At 38.2% G+C, this 23,736-nt stretch overlaps 1 protein-coding gene across 4 annotated transcripts in view; it reads left to right on the forward strand.

The window, feature by feature from the left end:
• The window catches only part of LOC104600545 (phenylalanine--tRNA ligase beta subunit, cytoplasmic-like), a 96,896-nt gene that overhangs the window by 50,866 nt on the left and 22,294 nt on the right, over window positions 1–23,736 (forward strand). For all 4 annotated transcript variants that reach the window (XM_088902044.1, XM_010263557.3, XM_010263547.3 and 1 more), the window contains exons 7-14: window positions 2,360–2,401; window positions 9,155–9,196; window positions 9,439–9,515; window positions 10,146–10,272; window positions 10,378–10,545; window positions 12,572–12,697; window positions 12,822–12,923; window positions 15,116–15,250. In XM_088902044.1, the coding sequence (XP_088758170.1) occupies window positions 2,360–2,401; window positions 9,155–9,196; window positions 9,439–9,515; window positions 10,146–10,272; window positions 10,378–10,545; window positions 12,572–12,697; window positions 12,822–12,923; window positions 15,116–15,250 (819 nt within the window). The remainder of the gene's footprint in view (window positions 1–2,359; window positions 2,402–9,154; window positions 9,197–9,438; window positions 9,516–10,145; window positions 10,273–10,377; window positions 10,546–12,571; window positions 12,698–12,821; window positions 12,924–15,115; window positions 15,251–23,736) is intronic.

The following is a 23,736-nucleotide window of genomic DNA, read 5'->3' on the forward strand; positions in this document are numbered from 1 at the left end:
CTGGTGCTCCTTATGTAAGCTACACGGTGAGACTACCTTTCATCTTTTAATCTCCCGTCCTTTTGCTAACTATGTTTGAGAGTAGTTTTCCTCTCTGTTTGGATGCGGCTGGATTCCTCCTGTTAATATGAAAGGATTATTTAGTTCTCACACTTTCAGGTGCTCTAAAAGGAGAGGCAGGATTATGGGAAGGTGCACTAGAACAGCAGTGGTTTGGACAATTTGGGTAGAAAGAAATCGAAGGATTTTTTATGACTAGGAAAGAAGCAAAGAAACTGTGATCGAAGTGGTGACTCTAAGGGTGCACATTGGGTGAAAACATTAAAGTTGTTTGCTGATTTCAAGGCAGAATATTTCTTCAGATCATGGGGAACAATTGCTAATACTGCTTCTAGAAAATCTATAACAGATGAGGTCTGGTCCCCTCTGGCTGCTGGATGGAAGAAATTAAACTTTGATGGTAGCTGTTTGGGAAATCCTGGTCCATCGGGTATTGGTGAGGTGATAAGGGAAGAGAATGGAAATATTTTAGCCGTGTACTCAGGTCCTTTTCAGCATGGTGATGTGGTGAGACCAGAACTGATGACAGCAGTGTATGGTGTTGAAAAAGCTAAAGAAATGGGGATTAACAGGCTGATTATTGAAGGGAACTCAAAGATTGTTGTCAACTGGCTGAATAAGGGGGAAGGAGTAATATGGAAGCTAAGGTGCTTCAAGCAGATATCTAAAGCTATGTTGATTCAAATTAGATGGGTTAGGAGGTCAGATAACATCATGCAAGGTTCAAAATTTCGATACGATACGCCCCATATCATATCATTGGCTTAACGATACGCCCCTACAGGGGTCGTATCAGGGTGTGACCTGGTTCACGGGGTAGACCAGCCTTAGACTGATCCCTCTGAACCAGTTTCGAAGAAAGAAAAAAGGGTGAGCGAGCTTCGATACAGGCCAATACGCCCTTACCGGCATATCAGCCTGTATCGAAAATTTAAACCTTGACAGAATGGCTGATGGACTAACTAAACAAGGGATTAAAAGACAATCTATGTTCTGGGCTGGTTTGTAATTAGTGGGTTTTTTTTTTTTCTTTTCTTTTGGGCTTCTTTTTCTGCCTGTAACTTCTTGTTGTATATGCTTTTTTAATCTAATCAATAAATAAATTCTGTGTTGCTGGTAAAAAAATCTTGCTTATGACTTGCTTGAAAATGCCACTTTTTTCAAGATATCTAGATTTGACTCCTCTTCTTTTGTATACCAACATTGCAAAACAAAGAAAACTCAAGGTACATACAGTCCAACATACAGGAATTTCTTTATGTTGGATCTGTAAACCAGATATTAGTTATTTTAATAGAAATTCTTTCATCTTTAATGGGAGATGTTTTACTTTAGGGCCATTAACTGTTGAATTACTTGAACTGCATCTCTTATTGATTTGTCTTTTAGTGGATAAACTAGCCATATGGTGAAATATTCAAGGGTAAGTTAGGCACTCTGACATGCCATTCAACAGTAAAGGAGCTCACGTCCTACTTAATTGCATATTCGCTAAAAGTCAAATGATAATTAAGCTGTTATGAAAAGTTCATTGGTCTAGAACCAACAACTGAGTATGTTCTGTAGGGTGTTAAATAAACCATTTTGTAATGGTGTGCAGAGAAAAACTGCAATTTTGGGCTCTCCACATTGGAAAGCTATTGCTACCTTAGAGACTTGTCATAATTACTTTAATCTTAAATTATTTCTCTTCAATATTCACCTTGAACTCATGGTTGTGGAGAAAGAAAATTTTCATTGGTTTTAAAAACATAGAATGAGGCCCAAGTATTGTAACTGGATGTAGGGTTGCCACCTATTAGGATCCTCTTTTTGGAAGTAGTCAGAAAACTTCATTAAAAGATAAAAAAGAGCAACTTTGGTGAAGATTTTTCACTGAAATAAGCTACACCACTTCAGGAAGTTATAGAATAATGATGGTCAACTATAGGATATGACTGGTTATTGCAAACTTAAGATGCTTTTTTTTTTGCAGTTAATTACCAAGATCAAGGAAAATTTCATGTTATGAACTTATGCATGATGGTTGGTATCTTTTTTACTCTTGGTTTAATCCCAGACTCAAGAATCGGAAAGTCCTAACATCCTTGAACTGGAAATTTGAAAGATTACTTAATCTTCTAGATTCTGGCTAAACATGGTGAATTGGGGATGCCAATTTTTGGGTGTTGTGTAGATGATTGTGATCTTTTAAAGCCATATTTCTTTTGCAACATTCAACATTGTGTATCATTTTTGCATCTTAGCCTTTTGGGTTGTTCAATAAATGTATTTACTGACTTACATTATTTGTTTACAGGCTTTGCCACCCACAGATATAAATTTTGTGCCATTGAAGCAGGTAAGTATCAAACTTTCGATATCTGGCATACAATTACTATCTATTGGTACTTGCTTTTCCCATTGGCAGTTCTTTCCTACTTGACAAATGTTCCATGTTTAAGAGTTGTTTTTGATCCTCACCTGTTGTCTCATTCTTTGTCATGCCATCCACGTTTTGTCATATTAAAAATTTCTCCCTTTTTGTAAAGTTCATTGACCATATTCATTCCTGCTCAAGTCACTGCTACTGCCACCTATGTTACCTAGATTTGTCAACGGCACGATGATGATATATTGTGAATGAGGGTGAAGGGAAATCCTTTCCCAATTCAGTTGGAACCACATCTATTGACTTTACCTTCGAGCCAGCTGGTACGTCAATATATGTTAATTTAGAATGGTAAGGTAGGAGCAGGAAATAATACAAAGCCAAACAAACAACTGAAATGAAACTCTGAGAAAAACAAAGGCTACTGCACTTGTTTATCTTTCATGACTTTGATTGATAAATTTAATCTACTTTAAAGTGTTTCTGCCAAGAGCATTTTCAAGTTTGGTTAGAAAGAAAAGGAAATGTGCAAAAGAAAATGCCAATGTGCTAACTTCCTCAAAGCTTGTCCAAGAAATCTGTATTTTTCCTCCTAGTGATGTGGAAATAAAATTATAATTTGATAGAAGTTCTAGTTTTATAATACATGGTCTGCTAGAATTGGAAAGCCTTTTAAGTCTGATAGGAGTATGGTTCTCCTCATTGGCAATGAATAGGGACAGGGCTAATTTAGAGTGTGGTGGTCGTTGGCAATTGGTTAACTATCTAGATGAGATTGGGGAGATGTTAGTAGGTTTTGATGGTGCATACAAGAAAGAAAATCCTAGAGAGTGGAAATCAATTTTGAATGGTCTTGTCTCATGGATGTATAGACATACCTTTTGAGAAATTGAAAGCATAACAACGGAGCTAACTATTACTTTTGAATGGGTGAGAAGAACAGAAAATAGGATGGTGGATGCTCTAGCTAAACAAGGGGCTATTAGACAACAAATGTTTTGGGCAAAAATGTAAACTTTTGTATTGTTGGGGTGGATAATAATCCCTCCTTGATGTAATCTTCAAGTTGATTTTAATAAAATCTATTCTTACTGATAAAAAATGTCAAAGAAGAAGGGGTATTGATGGGGTTAGGTAGCTCTTGTAGTCTTAATTGTTCATATTGTGTTATTCATTAGAGTAATTGTGCCTACACAACAAAATAGGGTGACAAAATGCAAGAACACACATATTCTTGAGGTTGCTAGGTAGATTATGTGTAGCAGTCATGGGCCTCTTCGTTTTTGGAGTGATGTTATTCATGTTTTTTGAAGAGTAAAAAGAAAATTTTCATTAAAAGGAAATAAGTATCTGAATACAATCAACAGCTAGGGTGATAAGATAGCACCCACAATCATACAGTTGTGTTTCTTATAAACAGGGTTCATTCTCCTGTTCTTGGGTTGAAAACACCGTTTACTCTCCTTTGTTCCAATGATGTTTTTTTTTTTCCTATTTCCTTTCGGATTTTTGGTTGTACTTGCTTAGTTCACATCCTGGGTCCCCACAGATCCAAGTTTGACATGATGTCTGTCAAGTGTGGTTTCTTGGGGTATGCATCTAACCAAAAAGGGTATTGTTGTTTTGATCCCATAAGTGGCAGGCGGTTTGTTTCTATTGATGTTACTTTCTTTGAGTTAGTTCCTTATTTCTTTGATACTTCTGCATAGGGCAAAACTAGTTAGTTTCCTAATTTTTCCTTGTAAGTCTTTTGTGTCTCTTCTTGAGTCCCCTTCTCTTCCTGTTCTATTGTTGATTTTTCTACTTGTGAGCATTTTGGTGATGGTAAGTTGCAGGGATACCAATGAAGGAAAAATCAACCTTCTTTGGATAATCCACCTTAAGTCTCTTCTGATGATGCAGATTCTATTGATCCATTGACTCCTATTTTTGTTTATCCTCCACTTGCTTTATGTGTACATCCTTTTGGCCTTTTCTATTGGTCTTCATAAGGGTAAGTGCTCTTCCACTGCTCATAGTATTTCTAACTATATTTTTTGTAGTCTTTATCCTTTGCCTATGAATCTTTCTTTGCTTCTTTCTCATTTGTTTCTATTCTAAGGAATGCGATTAAAGTAGTAGGACTTGTGGAAAGCTGCCATGTAGGAAGAGATGGATGCTCTGCTGAAGAACAACACATGGGACATAGTTTATTTTCTTCAGGGGAAATGCCTATAGGATGTTAATGGGTATTTACTATCAAACATGGGGCCGATGGATGGTAGTATAGGACTTCTTATTTAAAGTTTTAAACTGAAATAAAAAAGACAAACCACTTCTTAATAATATAATGTATAAAGACTAGAATGCCCTAACTGTCAACTCTAACACTTCCCCTCAAGCTGGTGAGTATATGTTATATAGTCCCAGCTTATTACATATGTAATCCACTCTTCTTTGACTCAACCCTTATGTACACAAATCTGTTCACCGACTTCCTGAGTGTACATGTGCTGTACTTATAACTCCATTAAGCACCTTCTCCCTTTTGAAGTGACAATCAACCTCTATTTGCTTTGTTCTCTCATGGAAGATTGAATTAGGTGAAACGTGGAATGTAGCTTGGTTGTCGCAATATAATCTCATAGAGTTGTTAACTAAGTAGCCAATCTCCCACAAGAGGTTCTTCAACCACACTAGCTCACAAGCAGTATGTGGCATGGTTCTATGTTCAGCTTCAACACTACTTCTTGCTACCACTATTTGTTTCTTTCTCTTCCATGTTACTAAATTTCCTCCAAGGAAGGTACAATACCCTGTAGTGGATTTTTTATTAGATATTGAACTAGCCCAATCTATATCTATATGACCTACCTCAAGACTTCTCCAGGGTTGTACAACAACCCACCGCCCGGAGTTCACTTCAAATATCGCACAACTCTAAGAATTGCATCCGAATGAGGAACCCGAGGTTTCAACATAAATTAGCTAAGTACACTAATTGCAAATAAGATATCTGACCGGGTAATAGTTAGATATTTTAACTTAATGACCAAGCTTTTGTACCTTCTAGAATCATCAAATTCCTCACCCACATTAATGCTTAATTTGACATTTGGCTCCACATGCATTTTAGCTAGTATGGCACCCAATAGTCTTGTCTTTCCAACAAATCAAGAACATTTTTCCTTTGGCACAAATTGATACCATGCTTCGACCTTGCAACTTCTATTCCCAAGAAATACTTTAATTTGCTAGTATCTTTTTTTTGAAAGTAATCATGTAGAAAATGCCTTCAATCTATCAATCCCCAACCTGTCACTACTAGTTATAACAATGTCATCAACATATACCACCAACAACATCTTTCTAGCTTCAGAGTCATAGTTGAGTACTGAGTGATCAACTTGACATTGCCTCATATCAAAATCTTTTACCACTTCATTGAATCTACTAAACCAAGGACACAAAGTATGTTCCAACCCATAAATTGCCTTCTTGAGTCTACATACCTTACTATCCTCCTAAGCAACAAATCCTAGTGGTTACTCCATATAAAACTGCTCAAGAAGATCACCATGTAGCAAGGCATTTTTTATGTCTAATTGAAAAGGGCCAACCATACATAGTTACTAAAGACATCAACACACGAATTGATTCAATCTTGGCAATAGGAGAGGAAGCCTCTGTATAATGCACTCCATACAATTCATGTGACTAACCCTTAGCAACTGTCCGAGCCTTCAACTGTTGCAACTGTCATATGGTAAGTACTTGACAGTATATGTCCATTTACCACCTACAACATGCTTACTAGGAGGGAGTGTGGTGAGCTCCCACTTGCGAAGGATTATGTGCGAGAAATTCAGTTGGGTGAAGAGATCTGCTAACTCATTTGCTGATGGGCTAGCAAGCAAGGGGTGAATAGGGATTCTTTGTTTTGCGCTCATTTCTAATCTTGTAATCTTGTTTTGTTGGTTGCGGGGGAGTGAAGATAGTTTACCTCTTTCTACTTGTATGTGTGTATATATATATATATATTTAATTTTAATAAAATTACATGTTATTAATAAAAAAATTATGTGCAAGAGCAAAGAGTTCCTCTTTCATTGCTTGGTGCCATTGAAAGTGGCAATGGCTTCCTTGGCATTCTTAGGAATAAACATGATGACAAATGAGAAACAAACTGGCGAAAGAGTTCCTCTTTCGATGAGTATACAGTATACACTTGCCTGATTGGTGGCGCTTTAGTATTAACCTGCACTAGAGGAGGTGATGGCTTGGTGACAATTGGAATATAGGAATGGGGTTATCAACCAGAATTGGGAGGGGAAACACTGGAGGTGAGGGGGGAACATCAAGACTAGTGAAGAAAGGAACAGATTCAAAGAATGTGCAATCAGGATAGTCAAACAAACACTGGGAGCAGATTCAAAGAATGTTGCGAAGTCTAGGTTTTGTATTTGTTTCTACAATAAACTTTTGATCTTAACTCCAGATTTTCCAGCACCTTGTTCCACATCCATTCTAACAACAGCATCTTCCTTTGGCACTTCATGCCCTTGACTAGCAAAGACAATATTCAATCGATCTGAGACTTTAAGACTCCCTTGCTCTCTCAGCACCCTCAACTTCACACCTCAAGCCTTCCAACCTTGTTACTAACAACAAACTCTTTGATGCACTCTCACCTGTTTCCTGTAAATTCTCCTTTTCCAAAGAATCTCCACCTTTCACTCCCTTGTTAGACCTTTTCTCCCATTGGTAATAACTTGATTGACACTTTTAAAACCACCCTCCCTTTCCAATCTCTTCTTATTTTCTTCCCTTTCTTTCCTTACCACTTCTATTGAGCAAACAAAGCTCCCAAAAACTACCCCTTTAAGTTCCACCTCAAATAAGGGCCCCAACTCTAAAGAGTTACACCCTTCTTTTGGTTCCACACCATCCTTTTCAATCTCAGTTAAAGAGACAACAAGATTGACCTTAGCACAGTCACTAGATTTTTCAATTTCAACTGCAGGCAGAAGTTCCAATTCTTTAGTAGAGAACTCTCCTTCCAAGTTTCTCATGTCAAAATCAAAGGAATAGAGACCCCACTTGTCTAAATCTACCTGAATTGACGAAGACTCCTGGTGGTTGAACCTTGTGCTCCAAATCGACTCCTCCACCGTACAATCCAATAGGTACTGTGAACGTTGATCTGAAGGAAGTTGCCTCACATCCTTGAACTTATCCACTACAGGAGAAAGTTCCCTTCCACGTTCCACCAATCTTCTTGAACCAGGCCCATACCTACAACCAACCCAAAGGTTCCACCAATTATGCCCTTATTAATATCTAAACCCCCATTGGTCCACGGAACTTTAGGCTCACCTAAGTCATTTGAGTCTTCAAGGGGCCCCCTTTGGAATGACCAATCTAAAGAATAATGCTCTGACTCAACAGACCCAACATTTCCACTTTTTCCATAAAACTTTTCAACTTCCCCCCACCCCTTGTCTATTATGAGGTCTACGCGCTCCTTGGGCACACCTTCCCCCATTAAACTGTCTAGGCCATATAAAGCCCTGCCAACCTTTTGGACTTCTCACTACTTAAGTCTCGGCTGATGTATCTCCCTGAAAAGACTCCCACCCCATGAACTTTTCCAGAAATTCCATGGTTGTCCTCGTCTTCAACCTTCAACTTGCCTTCTTCCAAGCGATTTTTCATTTTCACCCCATTTAAACCAGATCTCTGACCATCAGAAACTGAGCCCGATTCAAAAAATCCCACCTCCTCTAACCATCTTAAAGGGTAGCAGCCTATCACCCCCAAAACAAAGAACTAAAAAATTTGGAATCAAATGTATTTCCTTAAATCAAGATTCATGTAAGCAGGAAGATCCTTCCAGGAGCTTGTCCAGTGATAAACTTTTCTTCCACAAGCCTCCCCCACTGACCACAACAATTGCAAGCACCACATGTGGAGATGAATCCTGAAAATATTAATCCATTACTAAACTTGTGATGCTATCGTTTCTGATCGCTCCTCAATGGTGTCCATTTACCCAACCTAATCTCTGGATATCTGACTTGATTATGCTACCAAGCAAGCACCTCTTCAATCTCTTCTTTTCTACCGAAAATAAAAAGAAAGAAACTGGTATTTAATCTTCAAACCAAGAAGTTCTCTTTCGGTTTCCATTCATCTTTTGTCCACTTTACATCATTTTCCATCTCTGGATCTGAATTTACAAAACAACTGACCAGGCTCCTTTCTAGCAAGTCTAACAAAAAATGCAAATTACCAACTGAATCAACAAACACTTCCTTTATGGTGCACACACACTTAATGTTGCTTTATAGTTTATATTTCTTGAATGACTATTGTATAAGTGGCCTTTATTATGAAAATTTGATTCATCAACTAAAGACACCCTTAATTTCCACTCAAAGTGACCTGCTCAGCAGTCATCTCTGCTTGCTCTGTTTGCTCCTTATTCCTTTCATTACTTTTAGTTTTGATTCTGATGATGTGTGAGGTCTTCATGAATTATTAATTTCATTATATTGACAATTTTCAGAACTTTCTTGGAATCCATCTCACCTTTCCTACTGTCACAAGAATTTGAGTATGGTTATAATGATAGCAATATATTGTGGTCTATAGATGATGTTACTGATAAAAGTCTTATACAATATGTTTTCTTTTGCATTGGAAAAAGAAAGTGTGAATTTGTTTCATCATTTCCTTTTGTAGGTCAAAAGTTTCCGAGCAGATGAACTAATGGAATTTTACAAGGTCAGTCCAAATGCCATGGTTTTATAGATGGTTGTATACAAGTCAATAAACAAATTAAAGGATGAGAGTTGTGTTATTTAATTTCATTTCCTTATTTGTAGCTTGAGTACATTATAATAATTTTAATTTCATGGCTGCCTTTTGCAAAATTTTCTTGGATTTCTTCTTCTATTTCAGTTGAATTTTAATTTAATAATATAATATCCTCTTGATGCTTTCTTTACTACCAACACTTTTGGCAGACAGATCTGAAATTGAAGAAATTCTTGCACATAATTGAGAAATCACCAGTTTTTCCAGTCATATATGATCGCAACAGGTAAGATGGCTGTTTTATATCAAGTCCAACGTTAACAGTTGATTTTTGCTGATGGAATTAATTCCATATTCTCTTAAGCTGTGTTTGGGTTGTGGGGTCGAAGTGAAAAGTGGTGCAGATCTGTAATTTGGCTGCTAATGGAAATTACTAGCCCTCAGTCATTCCTTTTTCCATTGAACTGACAGTAAACATGGCTAAAATCTTGCTGTTCTATATGTTTCCCTCGTTTCTTTTTCCCCAGAACCAACTGGTGAAGTAGGATCTAACAAATCATTTTCCACTGCATGTTTCTGCTTCTGCCCTAATCCAAACTCAGCCTTGTGTTATTGGCTTCCTGTCACTTTGTATAACAGCTTTTGACGTAAAAGAATGGCTATTCCTATGAAAACACTTGGCAATGCATTTTTTATCAATAGTTAATGCTATTATATGTATGTTATTTGTCTTATTGGCACTGTGAAAACTAAGCATCCTATTTCAAATTCTTGTCATCTTTTCACTGAACTGATAAACGATGCTTTATTAATAGTATAATCATAAAGATGTCACAAGGGCCATCTTGAGTGCATCTAGCTTAAACAAGCTTAGACAAGCTCCAAAACCATCAATTGTCAAATTTTCTTTCTGCAGGACTGTTTTGTCCTTACCTCCGATTATCAATGGTGCACATTCAGCAATTAGTCTGCAGACAAAGAATGTATTCATCGAGTGTACAGCCACTGATTTAACGAAAGCCAAGATTGTTTTGAACATCATGGTATGCAAAAAACCAGTTCTTATCTCGTGCTTTTGATGTTGACTTTTGTTTTTAGCTATTATGTAATGCTGCCTATGTGGAATGACTTCTCTTATGTTCACCCAGGTGACAATGTTTTCAGTGTACTGTGAAAGAAAATTTCATGTTGAACCTGTTGAAGTGGTTTACTCTGATGGGAAATCCAATGTTCTTCCTGACCTATCAGTCTTCAATTTAGAGGTCCCTTTGTCTTATATCACTGGGTCCATAGGTGTCTCTCTAGACTTGAATCAGGTATTGCTATCTCAGGGACTCTATATATTCCATCATTGCTGTTTCAGAAAAAAAAACACCAGTTGATTCAGTGCTGAACACTTTTCATTAGCTGTTTGACATACAGATAAATTTGTTTTACCATTGAGTTCTGGTCACCTAATTTTTGCTTTATTAATCTGGATGAGACTTTTTTTTTTGTGCTTTTACATTGTTCAGTAGCAAGGGGTTCTGCATATGAGGAGATCCTTTACCGAACTCAAAATAAAAGGACAACTTTGTACACAGACATCCTGGGATAGAAGGTCCCCAGTACATATCAAATCCTCTTGGCCCTCCTCTAGCCAAACTTTTCTCCACTGAATTGGCTGATCTTGGAATCCATCTGAGTGATCTGTTCTCTATGAATGCCAAAACTTTACTCTCTGATATGATTACTAAGAGACCAAGGTCTGTCAGAGCCAAACTGTTATCCATCCTATAACCAACTAGGAGCCATCCTTGATCTCAAAACCCTATTCCAAGGAATATCCCTTAGACGTAACATGGAATGCCATTTATACTAAATAGTTTTTTTCCCTCCCATGATTTATTTTCCCCCTTCTTTCTCTGTGTGTGCTGTCTGTAGGTATAAAGGATATACTTGTTATGACATCATCATATGTTATTTTCAACATTACTATCACTTATTCCTCTCAAGTAACAAGATACAACTTTTTTATTCCCCATGGAAATCAAAGCCCTAGAGTCCCCATAGTGGCCCCATAACTGGGCAAATAAACATTGGTCCTGATCTTTAGCCACCTGCATACTTTTCTCTATCTGCTATCCATCTCCAAAATCTAAGGTACTTGGATAAGCATGATACCAAATTTGTTTTATGAACAAATCCATCATCATACTAATTTTGAAGCACTTTCTGAACCTCTCATATTTTGACTAAAAATCATCATTGGTTCGCTATGATTACCCATTTACCTTATTCTTCCCCAACGCTTCTATTCTTTCCTAGTTTCTTTGTACTTGAGGCCTCATTGTTGATACTTGATTTTATTTCCTCGAGTTCCTCTAGAATTATGGGTGTTTCTGCGGTCCTGTGTGTGAGCTCCCAAAATGATGGGGATTTCCGTGGGCTTTTAATTACATTTGGGGTGAGGAGTACTTCCGCAGGCGTCTGTGTCTGTTATTGCTCTTGCGGGTGTGGGTTTGTTTGTTGAAAACTCCTACATGCGTGTGTTTATCATTGTGGCGAGAATTCAAATATGTAATGATGGCAGTTACAGATTATAAACTGCCATTCTAAACTTAGTGGACAAGCAATTACTTGGCTTGCTGTCATGTGTACCATGCTGTCAGGATTTTCAGGCATCTGTTAATATCAGTTCTTTGCCTTGTTTCCTCACCTTTATGCTCTCTTGCTGCTTTAAGTGACTATTTGTCTTCTCTTTATTGTTGTTGCCTTTGCTCTCTGTTCTTTTGTACTCTGTTATCACTGTTGCTTCTTCCACTTCCTGTCGACCAAAGTGGTTTCCAAGCAAACCATAGTTGTAGATGTTCCAATGGACCCTATTGCCAGAAAACTTTCTAGTCTTGATGCGGCGCTTGTTGCTCAGGATTTGTCGTCAATGGGGATGTGTGATGACTTAAATGCTATGAATCCTCTGAGAAAGGATCTTGAGCTTGTTGCCAGCAAGATGGATGAAGTGAGTAGTGTTTCCGATTTTACTCAACGAAGTTCCCCTGCTTTAAAGAACTTTCTGCGATGCAATGGGTGTACTTGATGTAACTGTTGCGGGTGTGGGTTTGTTGAAAAGTCCCACATGTTTTCATTACTTATTGACAGCTTCTTTCAGTACATTCTCTTTAACAATGCTTTGTCTTGATGTAACTATATTCACATTTTGTCTTTTCCAGTAGAAAATATATTTTCATTACATATTGACAGATTCTTTCAGTACATTTTGTCTTTAACAATGCTTTAGATGACATATTTCCTGTAGCAGTAAATTTTATCCTTGGATTCTCATAATGTTTTGTTTGCTTTTAGGTTTCTAGTTTGTTGAATAAGATGCAGTTGCAAGCTGAAAGGTCTGTATCAGTAGACGGGCGCAGTATTGTTGTATCTGTACCTCCAACTAGAAGTGATGTTCTTCATGCTTGTGATGTGATGGAGGTATTAACTCTGATGCATTGAGTGACCATGCTAATGCTTTTTGAGCATTCTGGATTTTTGAGGTTTACTTAACATAACCTTTTAGTAACTAAGTATGTATTCCTTTTTTTACTCTCTTTTAAAGGATGTTGCCATTGCTTATGGGTTTAACAAAATCCCAAAAAGGAAGCCAGTGTCTTTGAAGCCTGTAGCTCTGAATCAAATCAGTGATCTTATCAGATTAGAGGTACCTACTAGAGAGTTCTTGTGGTTTTGTTATTTGTAAGGTTTTGTTTCTTACTTTGCAGTTACTATTTGTTTGCAATTTGTTATGTTCTGCAAGACCTGTTTGTTTTTTTCCTGTTTTTCTTACTTGCTATAGGTGCATTTTTTCCTGCACCTCATCATCATAATTTTCTAAGCCTTGTCCCAACTATATGGAGTTGGCTACATGAATATTGTTTTTCCACTCCATTCTGTTCAGTGCCATATCCATTGTTAAAGTGTTAAGTCCTTAAATCATTTCTTGCTGCTTCAACCCATGTCCTTTTTGGTCTGCCCCTGGCTTTTCTAGCCCCTTTGACTTGTAATGGATAACTTCCTATGGGTGTTGTAGATGGTCTTCTCTATATGATTACGTGACTAAACCATCATAGTTTACTTTCCTTCATTTTATTACCTATTGGAGCCACTCATAGGTTCATTCTAATGACTTCATTTCTGATCCCCATCCTTTCTAGTTTTTCCACTCATCCATCTCAGCATACACATTTCTGCCACACACATTTTTGCTCATTTTTTTTCTTAACTACCCCTGACATACTGCTCCATATGTCATTGCTGGCCTTACAAATTGTTTTATAAAATGTTCCTTTTAGCCTATGCTGTATTGACATATAACATATGACTGGATGCACCCCTCTTTTTTGCCCATCCTGCTCTATTCTATTGGTGACATTCGTCTAAATCTCTCCCTAGTTTTGGATTAATATAACCAAAGTGTTGTCATTGGGTATCCTTTGTGGCAATAATTAATTGGATTGGATGGGATATTTTGGTGTGACTTGGTGGAAAATTGTTTTCAATATATACACAGGACAAAGCACATTGAAGTAGACAGACATTTCATAAGAGAAAGGGTGACTTGGGGGGAAGTTTGTCTCCCATACATTGCTTCTGATTTTCAGTTTGCTGATGTTCTTACCAAATGTGTTGCAAGGAACAAGCGGGAGCATGATCTACGCAAGTTGGGAATGTGTGACATTTACTCCCAACTTGAGGGGGAGTGTTGAGTTGGGCCGATTTTGAGTTATTGGGCCCATCCTTTTATTTTTTATTTTTAAGTTGTTAAGTTAGGAAATTATTGGGCCTTAGGCCCATTAGTTTATGTTATTTTAAGTTGCGACTGTTCAGCTACTTAAAGTATTTGCCCTACTAAGGGTATTCTTGTAATCTTCCATTCTTTTATTTTAAGTATATAAATCAAGAGGGGTTGGCGGCCAGATCTATTCAATTCTGGTGACATCCCACTCTCTTTTCTTCTTCTCTACTGCTGAAACCTTTCAGCTTCTTCTACTTTTCTTCACAAGGCATTCATCTGAAGCTGTTATCAGCAATTTCTATTGTTGTAATTTGCATTTGTTGTTTGTGAGAGTTTGCACCTTGCATCTCTCCTTGAACCTTTGTAAAATTTTGGTTTAATTTCTCAGTAAAATTCTTCATTTATTTATCAAAAAAAGGATATGGAATTGCTTTTCTGTTTTTTTTGAAGCCTGTTAGCAGCCTCCAACAGTCTTTCTATCCCAATTTGCCCCTGGGATTCTATCTACTTTGCAAAGAGAAGTAAAGATTATGTTGAGCAATGTGCTGCATGAGAGTGGCAATCCTTTGTGAGTAGTAGTGTAGGGAGGGTTTAGTTGTAACTTAAGAGTCTCTTTCCTTAGCTAGTCGTTCTTTATTATGTATAATAGCCCAATTAGGACTGTTCTTGTCTTCTCCTCTTATTGATGGGAAGAATTGTTTTATATACTTCAGATGGGTTGAAGGATCAGCAATTAGCTCTATTGACACAAATGCCGAGTAAGGGGTGATTAGGGATAAATTTTTTTGATTGTCTGTTTGATAATGTTTTTTGTTAATTGTTGATCAAAAAAATGTTTGTTGTTAATTGAGAAAAAAAAGGGGTTCGGTAGCAAAGTAATGTATATACTTAATTTTGACAGTTAATGATAAAAGGACTTGTTTTATATACTCTTTAGTAGTTAATAAAGTTTCAGTGGCTAATAAAACATGCTTAATGTATATATTTCCACAGAATTCTGTGATGATTTTCATCATCATCATCATCATAATCTAAGCCTTGTCCTAGCTATATACATGAATCCTGTTCTGTCATTCTGTCTGTAGTGCCATAACATTTTAATGTTTCTTTGCTTGTAGATTGCAATGAATGGATTTACAGAGGTGCTTACATGGATATTATGCTCATACAAAGAGAATTTCTCCATGTTGAACCGCAAGGATGACAAATCAACTGCAGTGATCATTGGCAATCCTCGTTCAACTGATTTTGAGGTCTGTTTATTGATTTCATATTATAGTTGAGGGGTGTGCAAAACTCAGTCCTACACTGCATTTTTCTAAACTTTTATTTCCTTTTAATAGTAATAACTACCTTGTTGATTTTGAAAATGTGCTCAAAGCACATAGGAATTTATATTTTCCTGTTTATTACTTGATACATTTGCATACACACATATGTGAATACACACATATTTACTTGATACATTTGCATACACACATACATATGTGCATATGTATGTGTACATTTGCATACACACATATTGGAATTTATATTTTCCTGTTTATTTACATGATACATGTGCGTACACACATATGTGCATATTTATTGATTTCTAGTGCTTGAGTACCTAGGAAGACATGCATTTTTTTTTCTAAATCTATATTTATTTTTCAACTTAGAAAAAGGATGCTTTATATAGAGATGAACTATGTGTAGAAGCAAAGAGGAGGGGGTTTGGGATTAGGGAGGATGGTCCAGAAAAAATCTAGCATTGTTGGGGAAATGGCTATGGCGTTGGCCATTGTAGAGAGAGGGCTGAATTATGCATGACCTTTGACCATTCTACCTTCAGTTGGCCTAAAAAAAGAGGGAGAATTATGTGGAGGTGTGCTCGAGCAGCCTTAATATGTACAAATGGGAAGAAAGAAATGCTAGAATATTCCAAGAAAAGGAGAGGAGCAACTAGGACTTGAAGGATTGTGTATTGAATACATTGGTTAAAGACCTTGGAACATTTTCATCAATTCTCTTTTGATGATTTATGGAGAATAGGGCAGATACAAGGTGGCTTCCCCTGTCTGAAGGATGTTTGAAGCTGAACTTTGACGGGAGCAGCTTGGTCAATCCAGGACCCTCCGGAAGGGGGGGAGAGGGTTCTGAGAAATCAGCTTGAAGAGGTTGTTCTTCTTTACTCGGGTCCTTTGGGATATGGAGATTTTGTCTGGGAAAAACTTCTAGCTGCTGTACAGGGGGTGCAATTTGCAAATTAGTTGGGAGTAGAGCAACTGATTATGGAAGGGGATTCCAAGATTGTGGTGGACTGGTTGAAGAACCCCGAGAATGTTGTGTGATACTACAAGAATGAAATTAAGAAGTTCAATTGGCTGATAAGTAATATGTCGATTTCTATACAGTGGGTGGGAAGATCAGCAAATGCTTTGATGTGTTAGCCAAGCAAGGGGCAACTAGGGAAGATTTCTTTTGGCCTTAGTTGTGACTTCGGTTTCTTACTTTTAGTTTCCTTGTAGTTTGTTCGGGGAGACTGTATCTTGCACCTCTACTAGGGTTGTTGTATGAGTTTACAGATCCAAATTAGTTTCCGACTTAATAAAATTATTCCTATTCATAAAAAAAAGATGGTTGCTACTCTATAAGGGGTGATATTGGGTTTAGCACCAATGATAAAGGCTTCAGCCTAGGCCTGGGCCCAACCCAGCCCTCATCTTGCTCCTAGATTACAAGCATGGGTTTATGGGCTTTCTGGGCCTAGAGATTAGGTCAGACTTGGAATAACACTCAGTAGTGAGTGTTACCATTGAATGTTGTCCCAAGTCCCACATTGCTTAGGAATGGGAATGGAGGCCTTGCCTTCATCTATATTAGACCTGCTCACTGGTTGAGCCGAGATGGGTTCAGGCTGGGCTTTGCTTCTTTATTAATTGAAATTGATCAGGCCTGATCTTGGTCCTTATTTAAAGCTCGAAGCCCGGGCCTGAGCCTAAAGCCCAATAAAAACAAATATGTTATAATATATTAAGTATATATTATTTATAATGTATTATATAATGTTATTAGGCTTGTCGGGGCCACTTGACCCTTGAACAACTCTAATCTATATGAGGCCTTGCCTAGAAAGATAACTCTCATATTTGAGTTGACTCATCTCTTGGCACATGTATCAATTCATGAATATTTGTATTTTAAAATTTTTATTTTTTATATATAATGATAAATATTTAATATTAAGCATATTATGTATAATACAAAATATAATATATTATACTATAAAAATATTATGTACATTGTATATTATATATTTAATAACATATATTCTATCATATAGCGGGCCAATTTGGGCCTGCATACAAAAATTTGGGCCAAGGCCTAGAAATTTGTGGGCTAGGTTTCCGGATGGGCCAAGAATGATCACCCCTATGCTCTATCTATTTGTTGGCATGTCCACTTTCTCATTGGAATCATTGTGTTGTCAACAGTATTTTAAAACCCAACCTGGACATCAAATCATTTTCATATCTGAGTAACGGGTTAATGCTTCAACTGTTCGGGTTGAATGGGTCAACTCATTTTTTTAAGTAAATTAAATCTGATCTATTAGATGCTAAAGTCACCATTTCTAAAGAGGAAGATGATGAAAGGCAAGAAAGTTCAGATTTGGCATTGTTACTTTAGATGCTAGATTGGTCTTTCATCTTCTACACCTCTCTCTCCCAATCCCTTTCTCACACTCCCACTTTAGGGTTTTATTTATTTTTATTTAAAATTAATGATTTAACATTTTTCAAAAGAAATGATTAAATATATTATTGCAATATAAACCATCAACTGGAGAATAGTTCAAATGGCTCAATGGGTTAGTGTCTAGGTTTAATGGGTTTAGACCAAGTCAATGGATTTCTACTATTTAAGAAGTAAGAACTCTCTTAACCTCCAGGTGACAGGTTGAATGGTTCAACTGTCTAGGTTGCCGTAGACATTAACCAGGCTGCCCCTTGTGCAGCAGGCTGCCAAACCCCACATTAGCGGGAGCCTTGTGCACCAGGCTGCCCTTATACACACACACACACCATTGCATCAAGTAATCACTCCTAAAATAGCATCAATTTTTATCCCTTATTTATTTATTCATTTACATGTGTTTGAGTCTTGGGGTCATTTGCTTACATTATTATATAAGAAAATGCTTCCCAACAAATGCTCATTTATAATTAGGACTAATTGAGAAATTTTTAGAAGAGGGAGGAATATAAGGGATGTCCTAGCCAATGGAGGGCCAGGCCATGTCTTGAAGTGGCAGTCAAGTGGGGAAAGAACCACCAAGGAGGCTTAATATAAATGTCATAATTCACTATTTGGCAAGGATATCAACATCTTTGGCGGTTGGCCCATTCCCCTTGATTTGGAAATTTTTTGTAAGCTTACTTTCTTTTCTCTAATAAGGAGGGAGATTACCATGGAGGAGCACTAGGGTGGCTGCTCTGTAAAGAGACTGGGCCGAATGGGTCCTAGGATCTTCTCTTGTAATATATTTTCTTTTCTTGTTGGCTAATGGGCCTCTCTTAATGGCCTATTATTTTTTTTTGTTTAATCTCTTTATGTTACTGCCTAGCTGGCCACCCACTTAAGGGCATACTTGTCATTACTCTAACATTAATTCTTAATAAAAAAAGGATTAGAGGGGAAAGGGAAGATAATTCGAACCTTTCTTCTTCTTCCTTCTCTTTTCGCCATCTTCTTCTCTTGTATTGTTGCTCTTACTTCTCTTCTTCCTTTTTTTCCCTCTAATCTTCAAATTTACACCTAATATTTGAGGACTGATTTACATCTTGGTATCAGAGCAGGTCTATTTCTTCCTTTTTCTCTTCTTCCTCTTTTCCCATACACCCTTAGATTAAGAGAGTGTATGGAGAGATAGGTTCTCTATAGTTCAGAGGATCTTTGGCCTAGTTGGTAGAGGGTTTGGAGAATTTAAATCTGGTTGGATATTGCCAAGAAGTGGTGTTGTTCTGTTGCTGCCCAAAACCCTAGCCGATTAGAGATTTTTGAAGGTACAGGTAAGGGTGAAGCTTTGGGTGTGGCGCTCTGTGCTTGGGAGGTGTCTTTTGACTCCTAAAGGAGGGCGGTTCAGGTTTGGAAGAGATTGGGAAGCTCTGGTAGGAGCAACTGCAACTTCTTTCTTCCTCTCCAACAGCTGGACGGAGTAAAACCCTAGTTTTCAAGCATCTGGGTTCTGGTTTGACTTAAAGTAAGTTTATATAGACAAAATTTCTGGTTCTTTGATTTTCGTTTGATTAATGGAGCCATACGGAAGTGAGTTCAAGCAAGTGCCAGTTTCCGGCCTTGGCTCGGTAGATTCTATTTTGACTGGTGTGACCACAATCAAGCTAGATGGGACAAATTATCTTGCTTGGGCACAGTCTATAAGAATTTATGTCTATATTAGAGGAAAACTCGGGTATCTCACAGGTAGTAAAGTGAAACCCGAAGAGACAGACCTTGAATTTGAGAGATGGATGCAAGAGAACTATACTGTCATAGGATGGTTAGTCAATTCTATGCAACTTCATATAAGTCAGCATTATCTCTGGATGTCTTCAGCTAAGGAGATATGGGACAGTGTTACTGAGACCTATTCACAGAAGTTGAATGTAGCTAGAGTCTATAAGTTGAAAAGTGATGTGAAGAACCTAAGACAGGGGGAGAAGAGTGTAGCAATCTACTACTCGATACTGAAATCCCTATGGCAAGAAATTGATGTTATGGAGACAGTTGTATGGGAGAGTAAGAATGATGCTGAAATGTATAGGAAGTTGGTGGAGAGAATTAGGGTGTTTGAATTTCTCACTGGACTCAACCTTGAGTTTGACATCATTAGGCAAAATATCCTGGCCAGAGATGAGGTTACTCTTCCTCAGGCATACGCTATGATAAGCAGTGAGGAGATTAGGCGGCAGGTTCAGTTGCAAAGTCCACCTACAGAACACTTTGCACATGTTGGAATAAAGCCAAAGGGTCCTACTGTAAAAAAATGAGCAGATATGTGAATATTGCAAGAAACCGAGGCATACAAAGGACACTTGCTGGAAGCTTCATCTTGAGCTTCTTCCTAATAGGTTTAAGAATAACAATAGCTCTAAGAAGGGCAGTCAGGTAGGAAAGCCTAAGATAGCTAATGTTGCTATAGTACCTAAAGGAGGAAATAAGGAGAGTGAAGAAAAATCAACCATTGAGCAGTTGGCAGCAATGAAGGCGGATTTTGAAAAGTATGGGAGGCTACTAAATCACTTGGAAGCTACTGTTTCTTCATCTCACTCTTCCAACAACAACACATCATCTTCATCTGTATTTGCTCACTCAGGTATTCGTGCTTCTGCAAATCATGCTTCAGTTTTAGGTAATCATAAAATCCCTTGGATTATTGATTCCGGTGCATCAGACCATATGACCGGCCTGTCTAATCTCTTCTGCTCATACCACCTTCTCTCTGGCAAAGAGAAAATATCCCTTGCTGATGGGTTTCTTGCTCCCATCTCTGGTAAAGGGGATATAAAGACCTCTGACACCCTTTATTTATCCTCTGTCCTTCATGTCCTTAAACTTAACACAAACCTTTTATCTGTTAGCAGCTTAACTAAATCCATGAATTGTAGCATAACCTTTTTTCCCATTCATTGTGTTTTTCAGGACCTGCAATCTAAGAGGATGATTGGGAGCGGCCATGAGGCAAACGGAATATACTTGTTGGACACACTGGATAGAGCTTTTGGGCCACCTCATGGAGTTTCCTTAGAGTCAGTTTTGTCAGAGTCTGTTAACAAAGTCTTGTTATGTCACTTTCGGTTTGGTCATTTGTCTTTTTCTGCTTTGAGTCATTTGTTTCTAGATATGTTTAAGGGAGTGTCTTTATTGAATCTTCATTGTGAGTCGTGTGAATTGGCAAAGCATTGTAGACATTCTTATTCAGTAAGCAATAAAAGATCTCTTTCTCCTTTTCATATTGTTCACTCTGACGTGTGGGGGCCATATCATTTGCCAACTATGGGGGGTTACAGGTACTCATGAAATCTAGGGATGAAGTACCAGCTATTGTGCAAAAATTTCATGAACTCATCCTCACCTAGTTTAACACTCGGATCAAATTATTCCGTTCTGATAATGCTAAGGAGTATTTTGAGAAAACCCTCTACGTCTATCTTGATACTTTTGGGGTTATTCATCAAAGTTCTTGTTCCGACACTCTACAACAGAACGGGGTGGTAGAAAGGAAGAACAGACATGTGGTTAAAGTTGTCAGATCCCTCTTGTTTGCATCCCATGTTCCTATAAAATTTTGGGGAGATGCTGTTCTTATTGCTACTTTTTTGATCAACCGTATGCCCTCCCGGGTCCTTAACTTCAAAACCCTCTTTAGCCTTCTCTTCCCGGATGAGGATATTTTTTCTCTTCCTCTCCGTCTTTTTGGGTGCACTTGCTATGTGCATGCTCACAGTTATCAAAAACACAAGTTTGAACCTAAGGCTCGTAAATGTGTTTTTCTGTGATATGCTTCCACACAGAAGGGATATTGCTGTTTTGATCCAGTTAGTGGCACCCGCTTTGTATCTCGAGATGTCACATTTGCTGAGTTGCCTTCTTTCTTTAGCATTTCTCCTGAGGGGGAGAAATCTGAAGAGCCCTTTGCTATGTCTCCAGCTGTTCCTCTTCCCATTCCTCTTGAGTCCTATCATGAGGTGTCTACTTCTCCCACTGGACCTACCTCCGATATTCCTATTCCTCCTCCTCCACCTCATTCTCCTATAATTCCTCCTCATCCTGTTCTCCAAAGGTGGTACCAAAGGCACAGATTCAGACATGGGCAGGTTGTTTCCACTCCTACGGAAGAGCCTCTTGCTCCTCCCATCATTATTGAGGTAACAGGTCAGCCTTCTTCTAACCCATCAACATCTTTCTCAGACCTTGACCTTCCTATTGCTCTCCGCAAGGGCAAGCGGAAGTGTACAACCCATTGTATCTCCAAACACCTGTCTTACATTCTTCTCTCTCCTTCCTACTACTCTTTTCTTGCTTATGTTTCTTCCCATGTGATACCTAGGTCTGTACCGGAAGCCTTATCTAAACCTGAATGGAGGGATGCTATGATGGCTGAACTGGATGCTTTGCATAAGAACCATACCTGGGATATTGTTGACTTGCCTGAAGGGAAGGAACCAATGGGTTGTAAATGGGTGTTTACCATTAAATATCACTCTGATAGATCTATTGAGAGGTTTAAGGCTAGGCTGGTTGTTAAGGGCTACACTCAGATGTATGGTATTGACTATCTTGAGACATTTGCTCCTGTAGCTAAGATGACCTCAGTCAGGGTTTTGTTATCTCTAGCCGCTACTTTTGATTGGCCCCTACACCAGTTTGATGTTAAAAATGCCTTCTTGAATGGGGACCTACATGAAAAGGTTTATATGTCTTTGCCTCCAGGGGCGTATGGGAAGGAAATGCAAGGCAAGGTGTGTAAACTGCAAAAATCTATTTATGGTCTCAAACAGTCTTCTCGGGCTTGGTTTGAGAGGTTCAGGGCTGCTCTTGTCTCCTTTGGTTACACATAAACTCAATCTGATCATACCCTGTTCTTGAAGAGAAATGGCTCTCTGGTGACCTTCTTGATAGTTTATGTTGATGATATTGTGGTCACGAGTAATGACACTCAAGAGGTCAGTAAACTAAAAAGATTTCTCAACTCTGAATTTGAGATCAAGGATTTGGGAGATCTTCGGTATTTTTTGGGCATTGAAGTTGCTAGATCTAAGGATGGTATCTTCATTTCTCAGCGTAAATATGTCCTTGACCTCCTTGCTGAGACTGGTAAACTTGGAGCTAAACCAATCTCCACTCCTATTGATCCCAATCATAAGCTTTCTGCTACAGATGGTGAGCTTTTATCTGATAAGGGGGTGTTTCAGAGACTACTTGGGAAGTTGTTATTATCTTTGCATGACTCGGCCAGATATTTCCTATGCAGTAAGTGTTGTTAGTCAATTTATGCATTCTCTCAAAGATACTCATTTAGCTGTTGCAGAAAGGGTTCTGTGTTACTTGAAAGGTACTCCGAGGAAAGGTATTCTATTTGCCAAACATGGACACATGAAGCTGGAAGCTTTTACTGATGCTGATTGGGCAGGATGTATTGATGATAGGAGATCCACCTCAGGTTATTGTGCTCTAGTCGCTGGGAACATTGTGTCATGGAGGAGTAAGAAACAATCTGTAGTTGCTAGATCCTCAGTTGAAGCAGAACACAGGGCAATGGCACATGGTGTGTTAGAATTACTGTGACTACGATCCCTTTTAGAAGAATTGGGGGTTGACTACGAGAAGCTAATGATGCTCTACTATGACAACCAAGTAGCTATCAACATTGCACATAATCCTGTTCAACATGATAGTACTAAGCACATTGAGGTTGATAGACATTTTATAAGGGAAAGAGTTTCCTCAGGAGAAGTTTGTTTGCCATTCATCACATCAGACGAACAATGGGCTGATATTTTGACCAAGGGAGTTCCAAGAGGTAAAATGACACACTATATAAGCAAGCTGGGCATGATTGACATCTATGCTCGGCTTGAGGGGGAGTGTAAAGAGACTAGGCCGAGTAGGTCCTAGTATCTTCTCTTGTAATATCTTTTCTTTTCTTGTTGGCTAATGGGCCTCTCTTAATGGGCCTGTTATTTCTTTTTGTTTA

Source organism: Nelumbo nucifera, chromosome 3, assembly GCF_055504915.1.
Source record: "Nelumbo nucifera cultivar China Antique chromosome 3, China Antique-T2T, whole genome shotgun sequence".
In the NCBI taxonomy this organism is placed as follows: domain Eukaryota; kingdom Viridiplantae; phylum Streptophyta; class Magnoliopsida; order Proteales; family Nelumbonaceae; genus Nelumbo; species Nelumbo nucifera.